At 43.6% G+C, this 20,177-nt stretch overlaps 1 protein-coding gene across 5 annotated transcripts in view; it reads left to right on the top strand.

Annotated features, from left to right (window-relative positions):
- The window catches only part of pds5a (PDS5 cohesin associated factor A), a 441,642-nt gene that overhangs the window by 364,413 nt on the left and 57,052 nt on the right, over positions 1-20,177 (top strand). For 4 of the 5 annotated variants that reach the window (XM_085968917.1, XM_085968897.1, XM_085968907.1 and 1 more), the window contains exons 21-23: positions 1,958-2,116; positions 4,792-4,860; positions 7,271-7,407. In XM_085968917.1, coding sequence (XP_085825043.1) covers positions 1,958-2,116; positions 4,792-4,860; positions 7,271-7,407 — 365 coding nt within the window. The remainder of the gene's footprint in view (positions 1-1,957; positions 2,117-4,791; positions 4,861-7,270; positions 7,408-20,177) is intronic. The other variant, XM_085968922.1, reaches the window with a different exon arrangement.

Raw genomic sequence — 20,177 nt, 5'->3', positions numbered from 1 at the left:
ATCGTCAGAACTGGAAAAAAGCAGGAAATGGAACAGATTTTTAAGCAAGTGTAGGGGCTGGGAAAGGGGGGAGGGGATGAAAGAACAAAAGGGAAGGTCTGTGATAGGATAGAAGGCAGGAGAGGTTAAGAGACATTAAGAGATATTCAAGGCAAAATGAGATGGCAATGGGACAGGTTACGAAACAAAGGATAGCTCTAGATGAAGTGTAAATTGCGCTGGCAGAATGAAAGACAGCTGCCATGTGGGGGAAAAGAACAGAAGGCACAAACAAAAAGTGTGGATAATAAAAAATATATATATGATGAGGGCCGAGGTTATGATCTGAAATTGTTGAACTGTGTTGAATCCAGAAGGTTGTAAAGTGCCTCATCGGAAGATGAGGTGCTGTTCCTCGAGCTTACGCTGAGCTTCAGTGGAACAATGCAGGAGGCCGAGGACGGTGAGGTCTGAGTGGGAGTGGAACGGATAATTAAAGTGACAGGCAACCGGAAGCTCGGGGTCCCCCTTACAGACTAAACGGAGGTGTTCCGCAAAGCGGTCACCCAATCTGCGTTTGGTCTCCCCAATGTAGAGGAGACCACATCGTGAGCAGCGAATACAGTATACTAAATTACAAGACGTACAAGTAAATCGCTGTTTCACTTGGAAGGGGTGTTTGGGGCCCTGGACAGTGGGAAGGGGGGAGGTATAAGGGCAGGTGTTGCATCTCCTGTGCTTGCACGGGAAGGTGCTGGGGGAAGGGGTGTTGGGGATGATAGAGGAGTGGACTAGGGTGTCGCGGAGGGAGCGGTCCCTTCGGAATGCTGAAAGGGGAGGTGAGGGGAAGATGCGTTTGGTGGTGGGATCACGCTGGAGGTGGCGGAAATGACGGAGAATGATCCGTTGAATGTGGAGGCTGGTGGGGTGAAAGGTGAGGACAAGGGGAACTCTATCGTGGTTCCGGGAGGGAGGGGCAGGGGTGAGGGCAGAAGTGCGGGAGATAGAACGGACACGGTCAAGGGCCGTGTCAACCACAGTAGAGGGGAATCCTTGGTTGAGGAAAAAGGAAGACATGTCGGAAGCACTGGTATGGAAGGTGGCATCGTCCGAGCAGATGCGGCGGAGACGGAGAAACTGGGAGAATGGAATAGAGTCCTTACAGGAGGTGGGGTGGGAGGAAGTGTAGTCCAGGTAGCTGTGGGAGTCAGTGGGCTTGTAGTGAATGTTTGTCAATAACCTATCGCTAGAGATGGAGACGGAGAAGTTGAGGAAGGGAAGGGAAGAGTCGGAGATGGACCAAGTGAAGGTGAGGGAAGGGTGGAAAGTGGAAGCCAAGTGAATGAAATGTTCTAATTCAGGGTGAGAGCAGGAAACGGCACCGATACAATCATCAATGTACCGGAAAAAGAGGTGAGGGAGGGGACCTGAGTAGGACTGGAACAAAGAGTGTTCCACATATCCCACAAAAAGGCAGGCATAGCTAGGACCCATGCGGGTTCCCATAGCAACACCTTTGATTTGGAGGAAGTGAGTGGAGTCAAAGGAGAAGTTGTTCAATGTGAGAACAAGTTCAGCCAGGCAGAGGAGGGTGGTGGTGGATGGGGACTGGTTGGGCCTGTGTTCAAGAAAGAAGCGGAGCGCCCTCAGGCCATCCTGGTGGGGGATGGAGGTGTAGAGGGATTGTACGTCCATGGTGAAAAGGAGGCGGTTGGGGCCAGGAAACTGGAAGCTGTTAAAGTGGCGGAGGGCGTCGGAAGAGCTGCGGATGTAGGCGAGAAGAGACTGGACAAGGGGAGAAAAAATAGAGTCGAGATAAGAAGAGATAAGTTCCGTGGGGCAAGAACAGGCTGAAACGATGGGTCTACCAGGGCAGTCCTGTTTGTGGATCTTGGGAAGGAGGTAGAAGCAGGCTGTGCGGGGGTACTGAAGTTTACCACTTTTTAAATTCTGTGTTTGTGCACTTTGTTTTCTCCAGCCACTAAGCAAAAGCCTAAATGCTGACACCCCAGAACAGCTGATAACACCACTCGTCTCCTTAGGACACATTGCTATGTTGGCACCAGATCAGTTTGCCTCTCCAATGAAGTCGGTGGTTGCAAATTTTATTGTCAAAGATTTACTTATGAATGACAGGGTATGTCAAGTTTATGCACTAATTTGGTTTCTAAAACAATTTTTATGCCAATATTGCTAAAATTTCAATTATTTTTCATGCATATGATGATCATGATGGCTTTCTTCATTCTATTCTACTAAAAGTACTGGCATTTATATTATGAAATCTGTGAACACTCACCTTAGGTTAAAAATGTTTCATCACATTATTAAGCTTAGATGCACTTTCCTCATCATATGTTGGGCTTCTATTGAAATTGGCTTATTCAGAACTATCGATTTATCTTGTTAATGAATCTGCCAGAAATAATTATCTTGAATTTCCTCAGACTTTCTGCCATTGCACTGCGTTAACTTTGTCGGTATTGTGGCGGAAACAGTGTTTATATGTGTATATGCAGTTGCTGTTGCACTTCCGACGAAGTTATGGCAGCACAATGGCAGGAAGTCTGAGGAGCTTCAGGGCCAATGTGTTACTCATTTATGTAGCTTAGAAACATTTGCGAGAATTTTACAAACTTACCTCAGTCAGTGCAAATGTTTAAAAAGTTAAATTGCTTAAGAAATATTCTAGGGAATTGCTTAGAAATTCAAAAATTATTGAAGTATACAGTATCATATCAGTAAATCTGATTGTTATACAGTATCAGAATTTTCACTAGTTGAATTGTATTCCCAACGTAAATTGGAAAATTTATAGTTTCTTCACCTGTACACCGATGTCTTCCATACTACATGTAATATGTCATGGTAATACTCAATAATCTTACTGGCATAATCATAAAAACAATGGAAAAGAAATAACGCTATTGATCCATTGGTAGATCAGGATTGAGTACCAAAATTAATTTGTTAGTATTCTCCCCAGCCATTCAAGACTAGGAGTAAATCTATCCCCACAACCTTCTAAACCAAGAGGGTGTTCTGCCATCTTGAACACACCTGCTACGATCTCATGCTAATATTTATAGTTTTTAACCCTTTGACTTGTAGCAAATCAGAAATTTACGGCACAGAAGGAGGCTATTCGATCCATCGTGTCTGTGCCGGCCGAAAAAGAGCTATCCAGCCTAATCCCACTTTCCAGCTCTTGGTCCGTAACCCTGTAGGTTACGGCATTTCAAGTGCATATCTAAGTACTTTTTAAATGCGATGAGTGTTTCTGCTTCTACCACCCTTTCAGGCAGTGAGTTCCAGACCCCTGCCACTCTCAATGAAAAAAGTTCTCCTCAACTCCCCTCTAATCCTTCTACAAATTACTTTAAATCTATGCCCCCTGGTTGTTGACCTCTCTGCTAGGGAAAATAGGTCCTTCCAATCCACTCTATCTAGGCCCCTCATAATTTTATACACTTCAATCAATGCTCCCCTCAGCCTCCTCTGCTCCAAAGAAAACAACCCCAGCCTATCCAATCTTTCCTCATAGCTAGAATTCTCCAGTCCTGGCAACATCCTTGTAAATCTCCTCTTTTACAGAACAGACCCTCTCTAGTGCAATCACATCTTTCCTGTAATGTGGTGACTAGAACTGTATGCAGTATCTAGCTGTGGCCTAACTAGTGTTTTATACAGTTGAAGCATAACCTCCCTGCTCTTAGATTCTGTGCCTCGGCTAATGAAGGAAAGTACCCCGTATGCTTTCTCAACTACCTTATCTGTCCTGCTACCTTCAGGGATCTGTGTATTTGCACTCCAAGGTCCCTCTGTTCCTCTACACTTCTCAGTATCCTACCATTTATTGTGTATTCCCTTGCCTCCTTAGCCCTCCCAAATTACTTCACTCTTCTCCAGATTGAATTCCATTTGCCACTTTCTGCCCACCTGACCAGTCCATTGATATCTTCCTGCAGTCCACAGCTTTCTTCTTCACTGTCAACCACGCGGCCAATTTTTGTATCATCTGCAAACTTCTTAATCATGCCCCCTACATTGAAGTCTAAATCATTGATAAATATCTCAAAAAGCAAGGGACCTAGTATTGAGCCCTGTAGAACCCCACTGGAAACAGCCTTCCAGTCACACAAACATCCATCAACGATTACCCTTTCCTTCCTGCCACTGAGCCAATTTTGAATCCAACTTGCCACTTTCCCTTGGATCCCATGGGAAATGATCAAATGTAGCAGTTAGTTCTAATATATTCTATTTGTTTCTATGATTTCAAAATTTTAAAATACTGCTAGATATGTTACCGATCCATATGAACAATAAAGCTTCTGAGTCTGTTCTGGGTGTTAACTAATCTCATTCAAGACAGCTATGGGGAGATATTTGGCCTATGTGTCCCTGAAAAAAATATGTCAGGGTCCTGCTTCTGGTGTCTAACCTACACCCTCTGCTGGAAGTGTATTTGTGTGGCTTTTGGATGACAACAGGGTCAGGCCCAACTGTAATGATGATGCTCACTGTCTTGACTAACACATGAAGAATGGGCACTTGGGCAAGATACTACTCTTGGAACCATACACCACCATGAATTACCACCTTTGGGAGAGGAGAAAATTGGTGTGATTGCTATGGGGCTACTTGTAATTAATGTGATTAGAAAAAGTAATGTAACTAGACTTTTTCAGGGATATAAATATAACCCATGTTGATTATACCATCAGCTGACAAGGAGTGTTTATTGTAAAAATACTTCTATTCATTTATACTCCTTATATACAAATAAATGTCAACATCTCATTTCTCTAGTTCCCTGGAGGGAAAAATGGTAAATTGTGGACCCCAAATGACGAAGTCTCTCCAGAAGTGCTAGCTAAGGTACTGTAAGCTGAAACAATAATAAATTATAACCATAATATCTATTACTAGTTAAAAAGCCACAAACTGTTCCCTGGCCACCGACTCCATCCACCTCCCTGGAAACTGTCTTCGGCTGAACCAGACTGTTTGCAACCTTGGTGTCATATTTGACCCTGAGGTGAGCTTCCAACCACGTATCCGTGACATCACCAAGAGCACCTATTTTCACCTCCAGAACATCGCCCCTGCCTCAGCTCATCTGCTACTGAAACCCTCATCCATGTCTTTGTTACTTCTACAGTTGACTATTCCAACACACTCCTGGCCGGTCTCCCACGTTCGACCCCCCCATAGACTTGAGGTCATCCAAAACTCTGCTGCCTGTGTCCTAACTCGCACCAAGTCCCATTCACCCATCACCCCTATGCTCGCTGACCTACATTGGCTCCCAGTTAAGCAACACTTCGATGTTAAAATTCTTATCCTTGTTTTCAAATCCCTCCATGGCCTCTCCCCTTCCTATCTCTATAATCTCCTCCAGCCCCACAACCCTCCAAGATATCTGCACACCTCTAATTCTGTTCTCTTGAGCATCCCCGATTTTAATCGCTCCACCATTGGTGGCCGTGCCTTCAGCTGCCAAGGCCCTAAGCTTATAGACATAGAGTTATACAACACAGAAAGAGGCCCTTCGGCCCATCGTGTCCGCACTGGCCATCAAGCCCTGTCTATTCTAATCCCATTTTCCAGCACTTGGTCCGTAGCCTTGTATGCTATGGCGTTTCAGGTGCTCATCTAAATGCTTCTTGAATGTTGTGAGGGTTCCTGCCTCTACCACCCCTTCAGGCAGTGAGTTCCAGATTCCAACCACCCTCTGGGTGAAAAAGTTTTTCCTCAAATCCCTTCTAAACCTCCTGCCCCTTACCTTGAAACTATGCCCCCCTGGTTATTGACCCCTCTACTAAGGGGAAAAGTTCTTTTCTATCTACCCTATCTATGCCCCTCATAATTTTGTGCACCTCAATCAGGTCCCCCCTCAGTCTTCTCTGCTCTAAGGAAAACAACCCCAGCCTGTCCAGTCTCTCTTCATAGCTGAAGCGCTCCAGCCCAGGTAACATCCTGGTGAATCTCCTCTGCACCCTCTCCAATGCAATCACATCCTTCCTATAGTGTGGCGACCAGAACTGCACACTACTTCAGCTGTGGCCTAACTAGCATTTTGTACAGCTCCATCATAACCTCCCTGCTCTTATATTCTATGCCTCGGCTAATGAAGGCAAGTATCCCATATGCCTTTTTAACCACCTTAGGGATCCTGCTGCCTTCAGGGAAGTATGTACATGCACACCAAGGTCCCTCTGATCCTCTGTCCTTCCTAGGGTCCTACCATTCATTGTGTATTCCCTTGCCTTGTTAGTCCTCCCAAAATGCATCACCCCTCACTTTTCAGGGTTAAATTCCATTTTCCACTGTTCTGCATATCTAACCAACCCATCTATATCATCCTGTAGCCTGAGGCTTCCCTCCTCGCTATTTACCACTCCACCAATTTTTGTGTCATCTGCGAACTTACTGATCATACCTCCTACATTCATATCTAAATCATTAATGTACACTACAAACAGCAAAGGACCCAACACCGATCCCTGTGGTACACCACTGGACACAGGCTTCCAGTCACAAAAACAACCTTCGACCATCACCAATATAATAGCAAAATACTGCAGACGGATGCTGCCTGGCCTGCTGAGTATTTCCAGCATTTTCTGTTGTTACTTCGACCATCACCCTCTGCCACCTACCACTAAGCCAATTTTGGATCCAATGTGCCAAATTGTCCTGGATCCCATGGGCTCTTACCTTCTTGACCAGTCTCCCATGTGGGACTTTGTCAAAAGCCTTACTGAAGTCCATGTAGACTACATCAACTGCACTACCCTCATCCACGCACCAATCATCCCCTCTCAAAATTCTATCAAATTGGTTAGACATGATCTCCCCCTGACTATCCTCTGCAATTCCCTGCCTAAACCTCTCCACCTCTGTTTCCTCCTTTAAGACACTCTTTGACCAAGCTTTTGGTCATCTGCCCTAATATCTCCTTATGTGGCTCGGTGTCAAAATTTGTTTTATAATGCTCCTGTGAAGTGCCTTGGGACGTTTTACTACATCAAAGGCGCTATATAAATGCAAGTTGTTATAAAACTATTGGAAAACCTAATATTGTTAAGATTTACATGTCTGATTATTCATACAGAACAATAAAAACATTAGTTAGAAGTTACCATTTTCTACATTGATCTGTTTTGACGACATAAGAACAAAAAGGCCAAAAATGTCAACTGGTGTTTGAAGTAAGTTGCAAATACAGACATTCAAAAAAAATTCTGTGCATATGTAATGCAGTAATTTCAACTTTTTTCATTAGGTACAGGCCATTAAGTTATTGGTACGGTGGTTGTTAGGGATGAAGAACAACCAATCCAAATCTGCCAATTCTACACTTCGGCTGCTATCAGCCATGCTGGTTAGTGAGGGTGACTTAACTGAACAGAAAAAGATAAGGTAATTTTTCTCAGAATAATTGTAATTTTTCCTTTGTACACAGTGATGAACTTTGTAATAATACAATATAATGGTGATACATGATCCAGTCAACCTATTTAAACTAGAGAAATTTGAGAAAACTGCAGTACTGAACAAAGGATAGTAGAATTTTTCTGTGTTCAACCTCTGCATGCAAATAATACACTACCTCAATCCCCTCTCATTACCAATTATGTAAAAGGATTTATTCAGGGATTGGAGTTCTGTCTTTGTCATCAGGCACAGTTCTCTTCTGTTTATATACATCAGAAGAAAAGTTACTGTGTTTGTTTAAATAGCTTGTGATCCTTTTGCCAAGTTGCTTGTATGTGGGCAAGGCCAGCATTATTGCCCTTGAGACGGTGAGTAGAGGGCAGTTAAGAGTCAACCACATTACTGTGGGTCAGATATAGGCCAGACCAGGTAAGGAAGGGAACCAGCTGGGTTTTTACGACAATCTGGTAGTTTCATGGTCACCATTACTGAAGCTAGCTTTTTGTTCCAGATTTATTTAATTAACTGAATTGAAATTTCCCAGCTTTCATGGTGGGATTTGAACTTGTGTCTCCGGATCATTAGTCCAGGCCTCTGGATTACTAGTCCAGTAACATAACCACTATGCTGCCGGCTAAACTCTCCCACCCTGGTTGTTTCCCCTGTTATGGCCCCCATCTTCCAGATCTGGCAGGACCATATCAAGCACTATTGGGCCCTGCTCACCTCTGCCAAAAGTTCTAACATAACCACTGTACCCCTGGTACGATATTGATTGATTCCAGCAGTTAGGTTCAAGATGTGCTAGAGACCCTTCTAAGCAAAAGATGCTCACAATTGGTGCATGTGTTGCTTTCCAACATGCCACAGCTTTCTGAAGTGCATGGTTTGCTTCAGACTCTCTCGAGTTGTTGTGAACACTTTAAACACTACTAAATGAAGACAAGGACAGCATCACTCTACACCATTATAGCCTTAGAGATCAAGTTACTCTAGAACACAACATAGAGAATCAAATGTGGACTGTTAAAGCTAATTCAGGATGTTGTCTTTTTCGAAAGCACCGACTGATTCATGCTCTGGAATTAGCATTTGCACAGTCTCTTCGAGCGCGTGCTTCGAAACGTTTCCATTTTCCTGTAATGTGTCATCCTGGGTTACTCCATTTCATTGCGAAGCCAAACATGAATTGAATTTTAGATGCTTTTTCTTCCCTCCCATTCACCCAGACATTAACTTTTATTGACAGACACTGAAAAAAATGGAATAGTTCAAGTTTCTTTCTAAAAGACTTCCTAGAAGTAGGAACCCACTCCTGAGAGTCTTCCTGACATCTATGAAACATATGAGCAGGAGTAGGCCATGCAGTTTCTCAAGTCTGTTCTGCCATTCAATTAGATCATGTCTGATCTGTATTTCAGTGCCATTTATTGGCCTTTTTTCCCGCACCCCTTGATACCATTACCTAATAAAAATCTGTTGATCTCCGTCTTGAAAGTTTCAATCGACATAGCATCCACAGCCTTTTGGAAGAGTTCTAGATTTCCATTACCCTTTCTGTGAAAAAGTGTTTGCTGATTTCACTCCTAAATGGTCTTGCTCTAATTTTAAGATTGCGGCCTCTTGTTCTAGATTCTCCCACTAGACGATATTGTTTCTCTGTCTACCCTATTGAATCCCTTAATCATTTTAAATGATCACCCCTCAACCTTCTAAACTCAAGGGAATACAAGCCAAGTTTATGCATCCTGTCATTATTTAAGCTCTCGTATCATTCTGGTGAATCTGCGCTGTACTTCTTCCAAGGCTAATATATCATTCCTGAGGTTCGGTGCCCAAAACTGAGCGCAGTACTCCAGATGTGGTCTAACCAAGGCTGTTTGCAACTGAAGAATCACTTCCTCACTTTTGAATTCTAATTCCTTTGACATAAAGGCCAACATTCCATTAGCCTTTTTAATTACTTTTTGTACCTGTGCACCAGCTTTTAGTGATTTGTGTGCATGGACACCTAAATCCATTTGCTCCTCCACAGTTAAGCAGTGATGAAGGAATGGCAGCATATGTCCAAGTCAGGATGGTGTGTGGCTTGTAGGTGATCTCTCTGCTGTTGTCCTTCTTGGTACAGTTGTGGGGCTGGGAATAAGCTTAGTGAGTGGCTGCAGTGCATCCTATCAATAGTTTATACAACTGTCAATGGGTGCCAGTGGTGGAGGCGTGGATTAAAAAAAAAATTGTTCATAAAAATAAAACAAAAGTGACTCAACCATGGCTAACAAGGGAAATTAGGGATAGCATAAGATCCAAGGAGAGGACATATAATTTGGCCAGAAAAAGCAGCAAGCCTGAGGATTGGGAGCCGTTTAGGATTCAGCAAAGGAGGACAAAGGGATTAATTAAGAGGGGGAAAATAGATTAAGCTTGCAGGGAACATGAAAACTGACTGTAAAAGCTTTTATAGATATGTGAAGAGAAAAAGATTGGTGAAGTCAAGCGTAGGTCCCTTGCAGTCAGAATCAGGGGAATTTATAATGGGGAACAAAGAAATGGCAGACCAATTAAATACTTTGGTTCTGTCTTCACAAAGGAGGACACAAATAATCTCCCAGAGATGTCGGGGAACATAGGGTCTAATGAGAGGGAAGAATTGAATTAAATCAGTATTTGTAGGGAATGCAGATGCAGTATAATATGGATAAATGCGAGGTTATCCACTTTGGTGGCAAAAACAGGAAGGCAGATTATTATCTAAACGGCAATAGATTGGGAGAAGGGGAAATGTAACGAGACCTGGGTGTCCTTGTGCACCAGTCGCTGAAGGTAAGCATGTAAGTGCAGCAGGCGGTTAAGAAGGCAAATGGTATGTTGACCTTCATAGCGAGAGGCTTCGAGTACAAGAACAACGATGTCTTGCTGCAGTTGTACAGGGCCTTGGTGAGACCACACCTTGAGTATTGTGTGCAGTTTTGGTCACCTTATCTGAGGAAGGATGTTCTTGCCAATGGAGAGAGTGCAGCGAAGATTCACCACACTGATACCTGGGATGGCAGGAATGACGTATGAGGAGAGATTGGGTCGATTGGGCTTGTACTCGCTGGAGTTTAGAAGAATGAGAGGGGATCTCATTGAAACTTAAATAATTCTGACAGGACTAGACAGACTAGATGCAGGAAGGATGTTCCCGATGGTCAGGGAGTCCAGAACCAGGGGTCACAGTCTAAAGATAATGGGTAGGCCATTTAGAACAGAAATGAGGAGGAATTTCTTCACCCAGAGAGTGGTGAACCTGTGGAATTCTCCACCACAGAAGGCAGTAGAGGCCAATACATTAAATATATTCAAGAAGGAGTTGGATATATTTCTTAAGGCTAAAGGGATCAAGGGGTATGGGGAGAAAGCAGGGACCGGGTACTGAATTTGGATGATCAACCATGATCGCATTGAATGGCGGAGCAGGCTCGAGGGGCCGAATGGCCTACTACTGCTCCTATCTTCTATGTTTCTATGTTTACCCCTCTCCCCATTCTTAAATAGTGGAGTGCAATTTTCCAATCTAAAGGGACAGTCCCTGAATCGAGAGAACTTTGGAAGATTATAGTTAGGGCATCTGCAATGTGCTCACCTACTTCCTTTAAAACCCTGGGATGGAAACCATCTGGTCGTGGGGATTTGTCACTCTTTTGTGCCATTATTTTCTTCATTACTGCTATTATGCTTAACGTTAATTTTATTGAGTCCCTGTCCCTGATTCAATATTAGTTTCCTTGGGATTTCTGGCATGTTATCGTCTTCCTCTACTGTAATTACTGATGCAAACTAATTTTTCAACATGTCCACCATTTCCTTATCATTGACAATATTACCGATATCAGTTTTCAAGGGCCCAACATGGCTCCTGATCACCCTCTTTTTCCTAATATAATTATAGAAGTTCTTTGTATTGATTTTAATATCTCTTGCAAGTTTCTTTTATAGTCCCTTTTTGTCGATCTTATTCTCTGTTTTGTCACCCTTCGCTGTGTTTTGAATCTTTCCCATTGACCAGGATCTGTGTTATTTTTTGCACTATTGTATGCTTTTTCTTTTAGTTTTATGCTGTCTCTTACCTCTTTATTCTTCCATGGCTGTTTCTTTTGGCAAGTAGAGCTCTTGCCCCTCAGGGTATAAACTGGTTCTGTATCACATTAAATTCTTTTTTGAACACCTCCCACTGATCCTCTGTCATTTTACCCATTAATAGATTTGCTCAGTTTACTTTGGACAGTCTCTGTCTCATCCCGTTGAAGTCGGCCGTACGAAAATCTAGAATCTTAGTAGCTGTTTCGCGTTTCTCCCTTTCAAACACGGTGAACTTGATCATGTTATGATCGCTATTAGATAAATGTTCACGCACTGTTCGGCTGTTAACTAAATCTGGCTCATCACTCATTACTAAATCTAATATGGCATGCTCCCTTGTTGGTTCTAGGATATACTGTTGTAGAAAACTATCCCAGACACACTCAAGAAATTCACTTCCTTTCTAACAGGTGCTAGTCTGCTTATCCCAATCTATATTAAAGTTAAAATCCCCCATTAAAACCACCCTGCCTTTGCTACATGCTTGTCTGGCCTTTGCTACATGCTTGTCTGATCTTTGCAGTTATACAATCTAGCACTTCACTGCAGCTGCCAGGGGGCCTCTACACAACTCCCACTGCAGTCTTCAATCCTTTCCTATTTCTTAATTCTACCCATAAAGTCTCCACTGCCTGCTTACCTCTCGTTATATCCACTCTTATCATTGAAGTGATTTCATCCTTAATCACGAAGGCTGCTCCTCCCCCTCTACCAATTTCCCTATCTTTCCTGTTGACCTTATAACCTGGTATATTTAGTTTCCAGTCCTGACTGTCTTGCAGCCATGTCTCAGTAATGGCTACCATGTCATACCTTCCAAGTTGAATTTGCGCCTGCATTTCAGTCAGTTTATTTCTTATACACCGTGCGTTTGTATAAAAAGCGCTTAGTTGGGCCACACACCCTAACCTGTCCTTCAGCTTTAATGTTTTACTCACATGTTTCTTATTTCTGTCTCCTAGTTTAATCACTTTGCATCTTTTAGTTTTCCCTTTACCTGTAGTGCCTAAAGCACAATTTCTGACTGTTACTCTACTCTCTTCCCTTTCATTTGTTTTTGAACTATTATTTGTACTACAATTTCCACTTGAACTGCCCCCCCCCCCCCCCCGCCTGTTCACTAGTTTGAAGTCATTGTGACCGCCCTATTTATCCTTTCCGCTAGGACCCTGGTCCCAGACTGGTTCAGGTGGAGCCCGTCCCAATGGTACAGTTCCTTCCTGTCCCAATACAGGTACCAGTGCCCCATGAAATGGAACCCCTCTTTCCCACACCACTCCTTTAGCCATGTGTTCACTTCCCTAATCACCTTATCCCTACACCAATTTACATGTGGCTCAGATAATAACTTGAGGTCCATTTCTTTAATTTAGCTCCTAGTTCCTGGTACTCCCCAAACAGGACCTCTTGCCTACTCTTCCATCTGTTGTTGGTCCCAACATGGACCGCAACGACTGGATCCTCCCCCTCCCTCTCCAATATCCTTTTAAGCCGGTTCGAGATTTCCCTCACCCTGGCACCAGGTAGGCAACATTGCCATGTGGGACTCTCGATCTTGCTCACAAAGGCAAAAGGTATGTTGGCCTTCACAGCGAGAGGATTCGAGTACAGGAGCAAGGATGTCTTGCTGCAGTTGTACAGGGCCTTGGTGAGACAACACCTTGAGTATTGTGTGCAGTTTTGATCACCTTATCTGAGGAAGGATGTTCTTGTCATGGAGGGAGTGCAGCGAAGATTCATCAGGCTGATACCTGGGATGGCAGGGATGACGTCTGAGGAGAGATTGGGTCGATTGGGCTTGTATTTGCTATAGTTACATAAGAACATAAGAAATAGGAGCAGGAGTAGGCCAATCGGCCCCTCGAGCCTGCTCCGCCATTCAATAAGATCATGGCTGATCTGATCCTAACCGCCAATCTACTATCACAGACCCATCTCCTGAATCTAACAGAATTAGACACACGAAATAGGAGCAGGATCAGGCTACACGGCCCCTGGGCCCGCTCCGCTACCCACAGGGCCATGTCCGATCCGAACCTAGACTCATGTCCAAATTCCTGCCCGCTCCCCGTAACCCTTAATTCCCTTTATTTCTAGGAAACTGTCTATTTCTGTTTTAAATTTATGTAATGATGTAGCTTCTACAGCTTTTTGGGGCAGCATATTCCATGGACCTACCACCCTCTGAGTGAAGTAGTTCCTCCTCATCTCAGTTTTGAAAGAGCAGCCCCTTATTCTAAGACTATGCCCCCTAGTTCTAGTTTCACCCATCATCGGGAAAATCCTCCCCGCATCCACCCGATCCAGCCCCTTCACAATCTTATATGTTTCAATAAGATCGCCTCTCATTCTTCTGAACTCCAATGAGTAGAGTCCCAATCTACTCAACCTCTCCTCATATGTCCATCCCCTCATCCCCGGGATTAACCGAGTGAACCTTCTTTGTACTGACTCGAGAGCAAGTATGTCTTTTCTTAAGTATGGACACCAAAATTGTATGCAGTATTCCAGGTGCGGTCTCACCAATACCTTGTACAACTGAAGCAATACCTCTCTATTTTTATATTCCATCCCCCGAGCAATGAAAGCCAACATTCCATTGGCCTTCTTAATCACTTACTGCACCTGCATACTAACCTTTTGAGTTTCGTGCACCAGGACCCCCAGATCCCTTTGTACTTCAGTACTTTCCAGTTTCTTGCCATTAAGATAATAACTTGCTCTACGATTTTTCCTGCCAAAGTGCATAACCTCACACTTTCCAGTATTGTATTCCATCTGCCAAATCTCTGCCCACTTACTTAGCCTGTCTATGTCCCCTTGCAGGTTTTTTATGTCCTCCTCACTCACTACTTTCCCTCCCATCTTAGTATCATCTGCAAACTTTGATATGTTACACTCGGTCCCCTCCTCCAAATCGTTAATATAGATTGTAAAGAGTTGGGGACCCAGCACTGACCCTTGCGGAACACCACTAGTTACTGATTGCCATTCTGAGAATGAACCATTTATCCCAACTCTCTGCCTTCTGTTAGATAGCCAATCTTCTATCCATGCCAGAATATTACCCCCAATCCCGTGATTTTTTATCTTAAGCAATAATCTTTTGTGTGGCACCTTGTCAAATGCCTTTTGGAAGTCTAAATACACTACGTCCACTGGTTCCCCTTTATCCACCCTATATGTTACTTCCTCAAAGAACTCCAGCAAATTTGTCAAACATGACTTCCCCTTCATAAAACCATGCTGACTTTGTCCTATTAAATTATGATTATCCAAATGTCCTGTTACTGTCTCCTTAATAATGGACTCCAAAATTTTACCTACCACAGATGTTAGGCTAACCGGCCTATAGTTTCCAGCCTTCTGTCTACTGCCCTTTTTAAATAAGGGTGTTACATTTGCAGTTTTCCAGTCTGCCGGGACCTTTGCTAAGTCCAGGGAGTTTTGGAAAATTATTACCAATGCATCCACAATCCCTACCGCCACTTCCCTCAAGACCCTAGGATGTAACCCATCAGGTCCAGGTGATTTATCCGCCTTGAGTCCCATTATTTTACCGAGTACCACTTCCTTAGTGATTTTGATCATGCTTAGCTCCTCCCCCCCCCCCCATAGCCCCCTGTTTGTCCAGTGTTGGGATATTCTTAGTGTCTTCTACTGTAAAGACTGATACAAAATATTCATTCAGTGTTTTTGCCATCTCCATATTTCCCACCATTAATTTCCCGGTCTCATCCTCTAAGGGACCAACATTTACTTTAGCCACCCTTTTTCTTTTTATATAACTATAAAAACTCTTACTATCTGTTTTTATATTTTTTGCTAATTTACTTTCATAATCTATCTTCCCTTTCTTAATCAATCTTTTTGTTATTTTTTGCTGTCTTTTAAAGTTTTCCCAATCCTCTATCCACCCACTAGATTTGGCTACCTTATATGCCCTTGTTTTTAGTCGAATACTATCCTTAATTTCTTTACTTAGCCACGGATGGCTGTCTTTTCTTTTACACCCTTTTCTTCTCAGTGGAATATATATTTTTTTGGAAGTTGTAAAATAACTCCTTAAATGTACACCACTGATCATGTATCGTCTTACCCTTTAATCTATTTTCCCAATCCACTCTACTCAATTCCGCTCTCATACCTTCATAGTCTCCTTTATTCAAGCTTAGCACGCTTGTTTGAGATCCAACTTTCTCACCTTCTAATTGAATATGGAATTCAACCATGTTATGGTCACTCATTCCAAGGGGATCCTTTACTCGGACATTTTTAATTAATCCTGTCTCGTTACACAGGACCAGATCTAAGGTTGCTTGCCCCCTGGTTGGTTCAGTTACACACTGCTCAAGAAACCCATCCCTAATACACTCAATGAACTCATCCTCAAGGCAGCCCTGCCCAATTTGATTTGTCCAATTAATATAGAAGAATAAGAGGGGATCTCATTTAAACTTATAAAATGTTAACAGGACTAGACAGACGAGATGCAGGAAGGATGTTCCCGATGACGGGGGAGTCCAAAACCAGGGGTCACAGTCTAAGGATAAGGAGTAAGCCATTTAGGACAGAGATGAGGAGGAATTTCTTCACCCAGAGAGTGGTGAACCTGTGGAATTCTCTACCACAGAAGGCAGTTGAGGCCAATTCATTAAATATATTCAAGAAGGAGTTAGATATATTTCTTAAGGCTAAAGGGATCAAGGGATATGGGAAGAAAGCAGGGACCGGGTACTGAATTTGGATGATCAGCCATGATCTCATTAAATGGCGGAACAGGCTCGAGGAAGCCGAATGGCCTACTCCTGCGCCTATCTTCTATGTTTCTATCTGTCCCCCTAATTATAGAATCCCCTACAACTACTACATTACACTTTCTCCCCCCTCCTCCTCCTCCTCTTCTCTTCCCCCCCCCCCCCCCCCCCCTTAGGACAGCCTCCTGCTGCAAAGTGCCATGGTCCACATTCTGGCTGTCCTTGTGACAGTCTTTATCCTTATCCTCACAAGAAGCAAGTACATTGTGTTGAGTCTGTGTTTCCAAATGTAGTTATGCTGAATAACTGGACACAGACTACAGAAATAATTAAACAGGTCTTTAGTAATTGAGAGTCAGGGCTGAACTGGAATACACTTTGCTCCGCAGGGTTTATATACCGGTGTGGTCACCACCGGTACTACAATGTACAGGAGCCATCAAAAAGTAGTCCATCACCTTAAGGTATCCTCTTAAGGTGGTACAGGTTACATACACTACAATTCCTCCCCTTTTAGCTTAACAGTGTACACCCCAATTTAAACATTACATGGATAACATATATACAACTTTCACACAAAACTGTTCAAAGATTCAGTCTCTGAGGAGGCCTCCTGATCCGGGCCGGATAACGCCTTTCAGGGGTCTCTGGTTCTTGTTGCTGGGGTGACTCATCCATTTGATCTCCTATGGATTGAACATCATCATGTACGTTCGAGTCTGAGGTAGATGCTACAGGCTCAATAACTTCTTCAACTGGTGTCTCTGCCGTAGACATGGGGTCGACCCTTGTTCTCGATTCCACAAGTTGGTCAGCATAACGTCGTATTACATTCTCTCCAACGTCTACCGTGTACATCAAGGGTCCTTGTCGGGCACAAATTGTTCCGGGTTGCCATTTATCATTCCTATAGTCCCTGGCCAACACTGGTTGTCCTATTTCGAAACTCCGAGTGGCCTTGTTATTTACATGCTGGAATTGCTTGTTTTCGACTTCCCTACGCACATTGGGTTTTAACAAATCCAACCGGGACCGCAACCTCCTGTTATCGAACATTATGTCAGGGCTTTGATTTGTCACTGCATGCATGGCGTTTCGATATGCCATCAGGAAATTGTCCACCTTGTGTTGTAGTGGAATATGGTCTTCGCTCATGGCCTTTATCGCCTTTTTGAACGTTTGTACAAATCTCTCGGCCAACCCATTTGTAGCCGGATGATATGGGGCAGATGTATAGTGTTTCACCCCATTCTTTTTCATGAATTTCTGGAATTCTTCTGACACGAACTGTGGTCCGTTGTCTGAACATATTTGTTCCGGCAACCCATTCCTTGCAAATATGGTTCTTAGAACTGCGATCGTCTTTTCAGAGGTAGTGGTCGACATCTTAATCACTTCTGGCCATTTAGAATGTGCGTCTACTGCTATCAAAAACATGGAATCCGTGAATGGACCTGCAAAGTCGATATGCACACGTTGCCATGGGGTTGAAGGCCATTCCCACGGATGCAGCGGTGCAATTGGAGGTGCGTTTTGAACTTTTTGGCACCTTGAGCAGCTTTTAGTCAGATCCTCTATTTGTTTGTCGATACCTGGCCACCACACATAAGCCCTAGCAAGGCTTTTCATCTTGACTCCCCCCAGATGACCTTCATGCAATTCCTTCAGAACTCTCTCCCTTAATTTAGGAGGAATAATCACCCTTGTTCCATACATCAATGTTCCTTGACAGACGGACAGCTGTTCTCGTCTGGCTGAGAATGCTGGTAACAGTGGGTCGCCATGTGCTGGCCATCCCATCCTCGTCGCCACTGTTGAGTCTGTGTTTCCAAATGTAGTTATGCTGAATAACTGGACACAGACTACAGAAATAATTAAACATGTCTTTAGTAATTGAGGGTCAGGGCTGAACTGGAATACACTTTGCTCCACAGGGTTTATATACCGGTGTGGTCACCACCGGTACTACAATGTACAGGAGCCATCAAAAAGTAGTCCATCACCTTAAGGTATCCTCTTAAGGTGGTACAGGTTACATACACTACACATTGTACCTGTTGAATAGGATCCATTTCTGTGGATCCTCGTTCTCTATCTCACCTGGAATCCCCTTACTCTGCACACTATCGGTTACACCAACCCTGCTCTGAACCTGCACCTCTCTAGGAGGTGTGACCAAAGTCTGGAGCAAACTGTCCAGATACTCCTCCCCCTTCCTTATGCGTCAGGAGTGTCTCCAACTCGCACTCCAGCTCACTGACTCTGAGATGGAGAGATTCAAGACTGAGACATCTACTGCAGATGTGTTTGCTCAGGACAGTCTCGCTGTCCACAAACTCCCACATACTACACACACAAACTGCTCTGCCATGTCTTGGTCTAGATTATTTATATTATTATCTACTTTCTAGTTTGTTTCTTTTTCTACACACTAGCTTACACTAAGCACTAAAATACTGGGGGGGAATAAAGTTAAATGCCTCTTTTTTAAAAAAAAAACAATGTTTCCTGCTTTTTGTAAATAGGATATACATGGGTAATGTTTAACATTGTTGAGTCGATGGATTGAAATAGCTTGGCTGGTGCACAGGTCTTCAGCACTACAGCTGTGTCAATTGCACTCAGCCATTTCTCAATGTCATTGGCTGGACACTGGCATTTATGATAGTGGTGGGGGTAGCAACTGAACAGAGTTATCCACTCGGTACTGTTAGCTGAACATACTTGCAAGCACTTCAGCCATGTCTTTTTACACTCATGCTGTGCTTCTCCATGGTTGAAGATGAGCATGGTTCATGAAGCTTCCTCTTGCCATAATTGTCCATTACCACTCAAGTGGATGTGGTAAGGCTGCAGAGCTTTGCTATGGCCTGTTAGTTGTGGAACTGTAAATTCTGTCTGTAGCCTGCTACTTTTGGTGTTTAGCATGTAGGCAACCCTGTATTACAATTTCACAAGGTTCATACCTCATTTTGAGATATGTCTCGTGCTGCTCCCAGCGCACCCTTCGACACACCACATTGAACCAGGGTTGATCTCTCAACTTGACGAATAATAAAAGGGAAAAAAAGACTTGCATTTATATAGCGCCTTTCACGACCACTGGACGTCTCAAAGCGTTTTACAGCCAATGAAGTACTTTTGGAGTGTAGTCACTGTTGTAATGTAGGAAACGCGGCAGCCAATTTGCGCACAGCAAGGCCCCACAAACAGCAATGTGACGATGACCAGATAATTGAGGGATATAGATTGGCCAGGACACCAGGGATAACTCCCCTGTTTTTCTTCGAAATAGTGCCATGTGATCTTTTACGTCCACCTGAGAGCAGACGGATCCTCAGTTTAACGTCTCATCCGAAAGATGGCACATCTGACAGTGCAGCACTCCCTTAGCACTGCACTGGAGTGTCAGCCTAGATTTATGTGCTCAAGTCCCTGGAGTGGGACTTGAACCCACAACCTTCTGACTCAGGCGAGTGTGCTACCCACTGAGCCACAGCTGACACTGGAGGAATGAAGTTGGGCCATGAAGTTACAGATTGTGGTGATATACAATTATCCTACTGATAAGCCCACAGCGCTTCATTGATGCCGAATTTTGGGCTGCTAAATTTGTCCTTCATTACATAGTATTTACAGCACACAAACAGGCCGTTTGGCCCAATAGGTCCATGCCAGTGTTTATGCTCCACACGAGCCTCCTCCCACCCTACTTCATATAACCCCATCAACATATCCTTCTGTTCCTTTCTCCCGCATGTGTTTACCTAACTTTCCCTTAAATGCATCTATGCTAGTCGCCTCAACTACTTGTGGTAGTGAGTTCCACATTCGAACCACTCCATGGATAAAGAAATTTCTCCTGAATTCCCTATTGGA

This window comes from Somniosus microcephalus, chromosome 2 (assembly GCF_052327205.1).
Source record: "Somniosus microcephalus isolate GS21.2 chromosome 2, FLI_Smic_1.0, whole genome shotgun sequence".
Lineage (NCBI taxonomy): Eukaryota > Metazoa > Chordata > Chondrichthyes > Squaliformes > Somniosidae > Somniosus > Somniosus microcephalus.
Note: the sequence above shows the minus strand (reverse complement) of the source record. Positions and strands in the feature narration are given on the sequence as shown.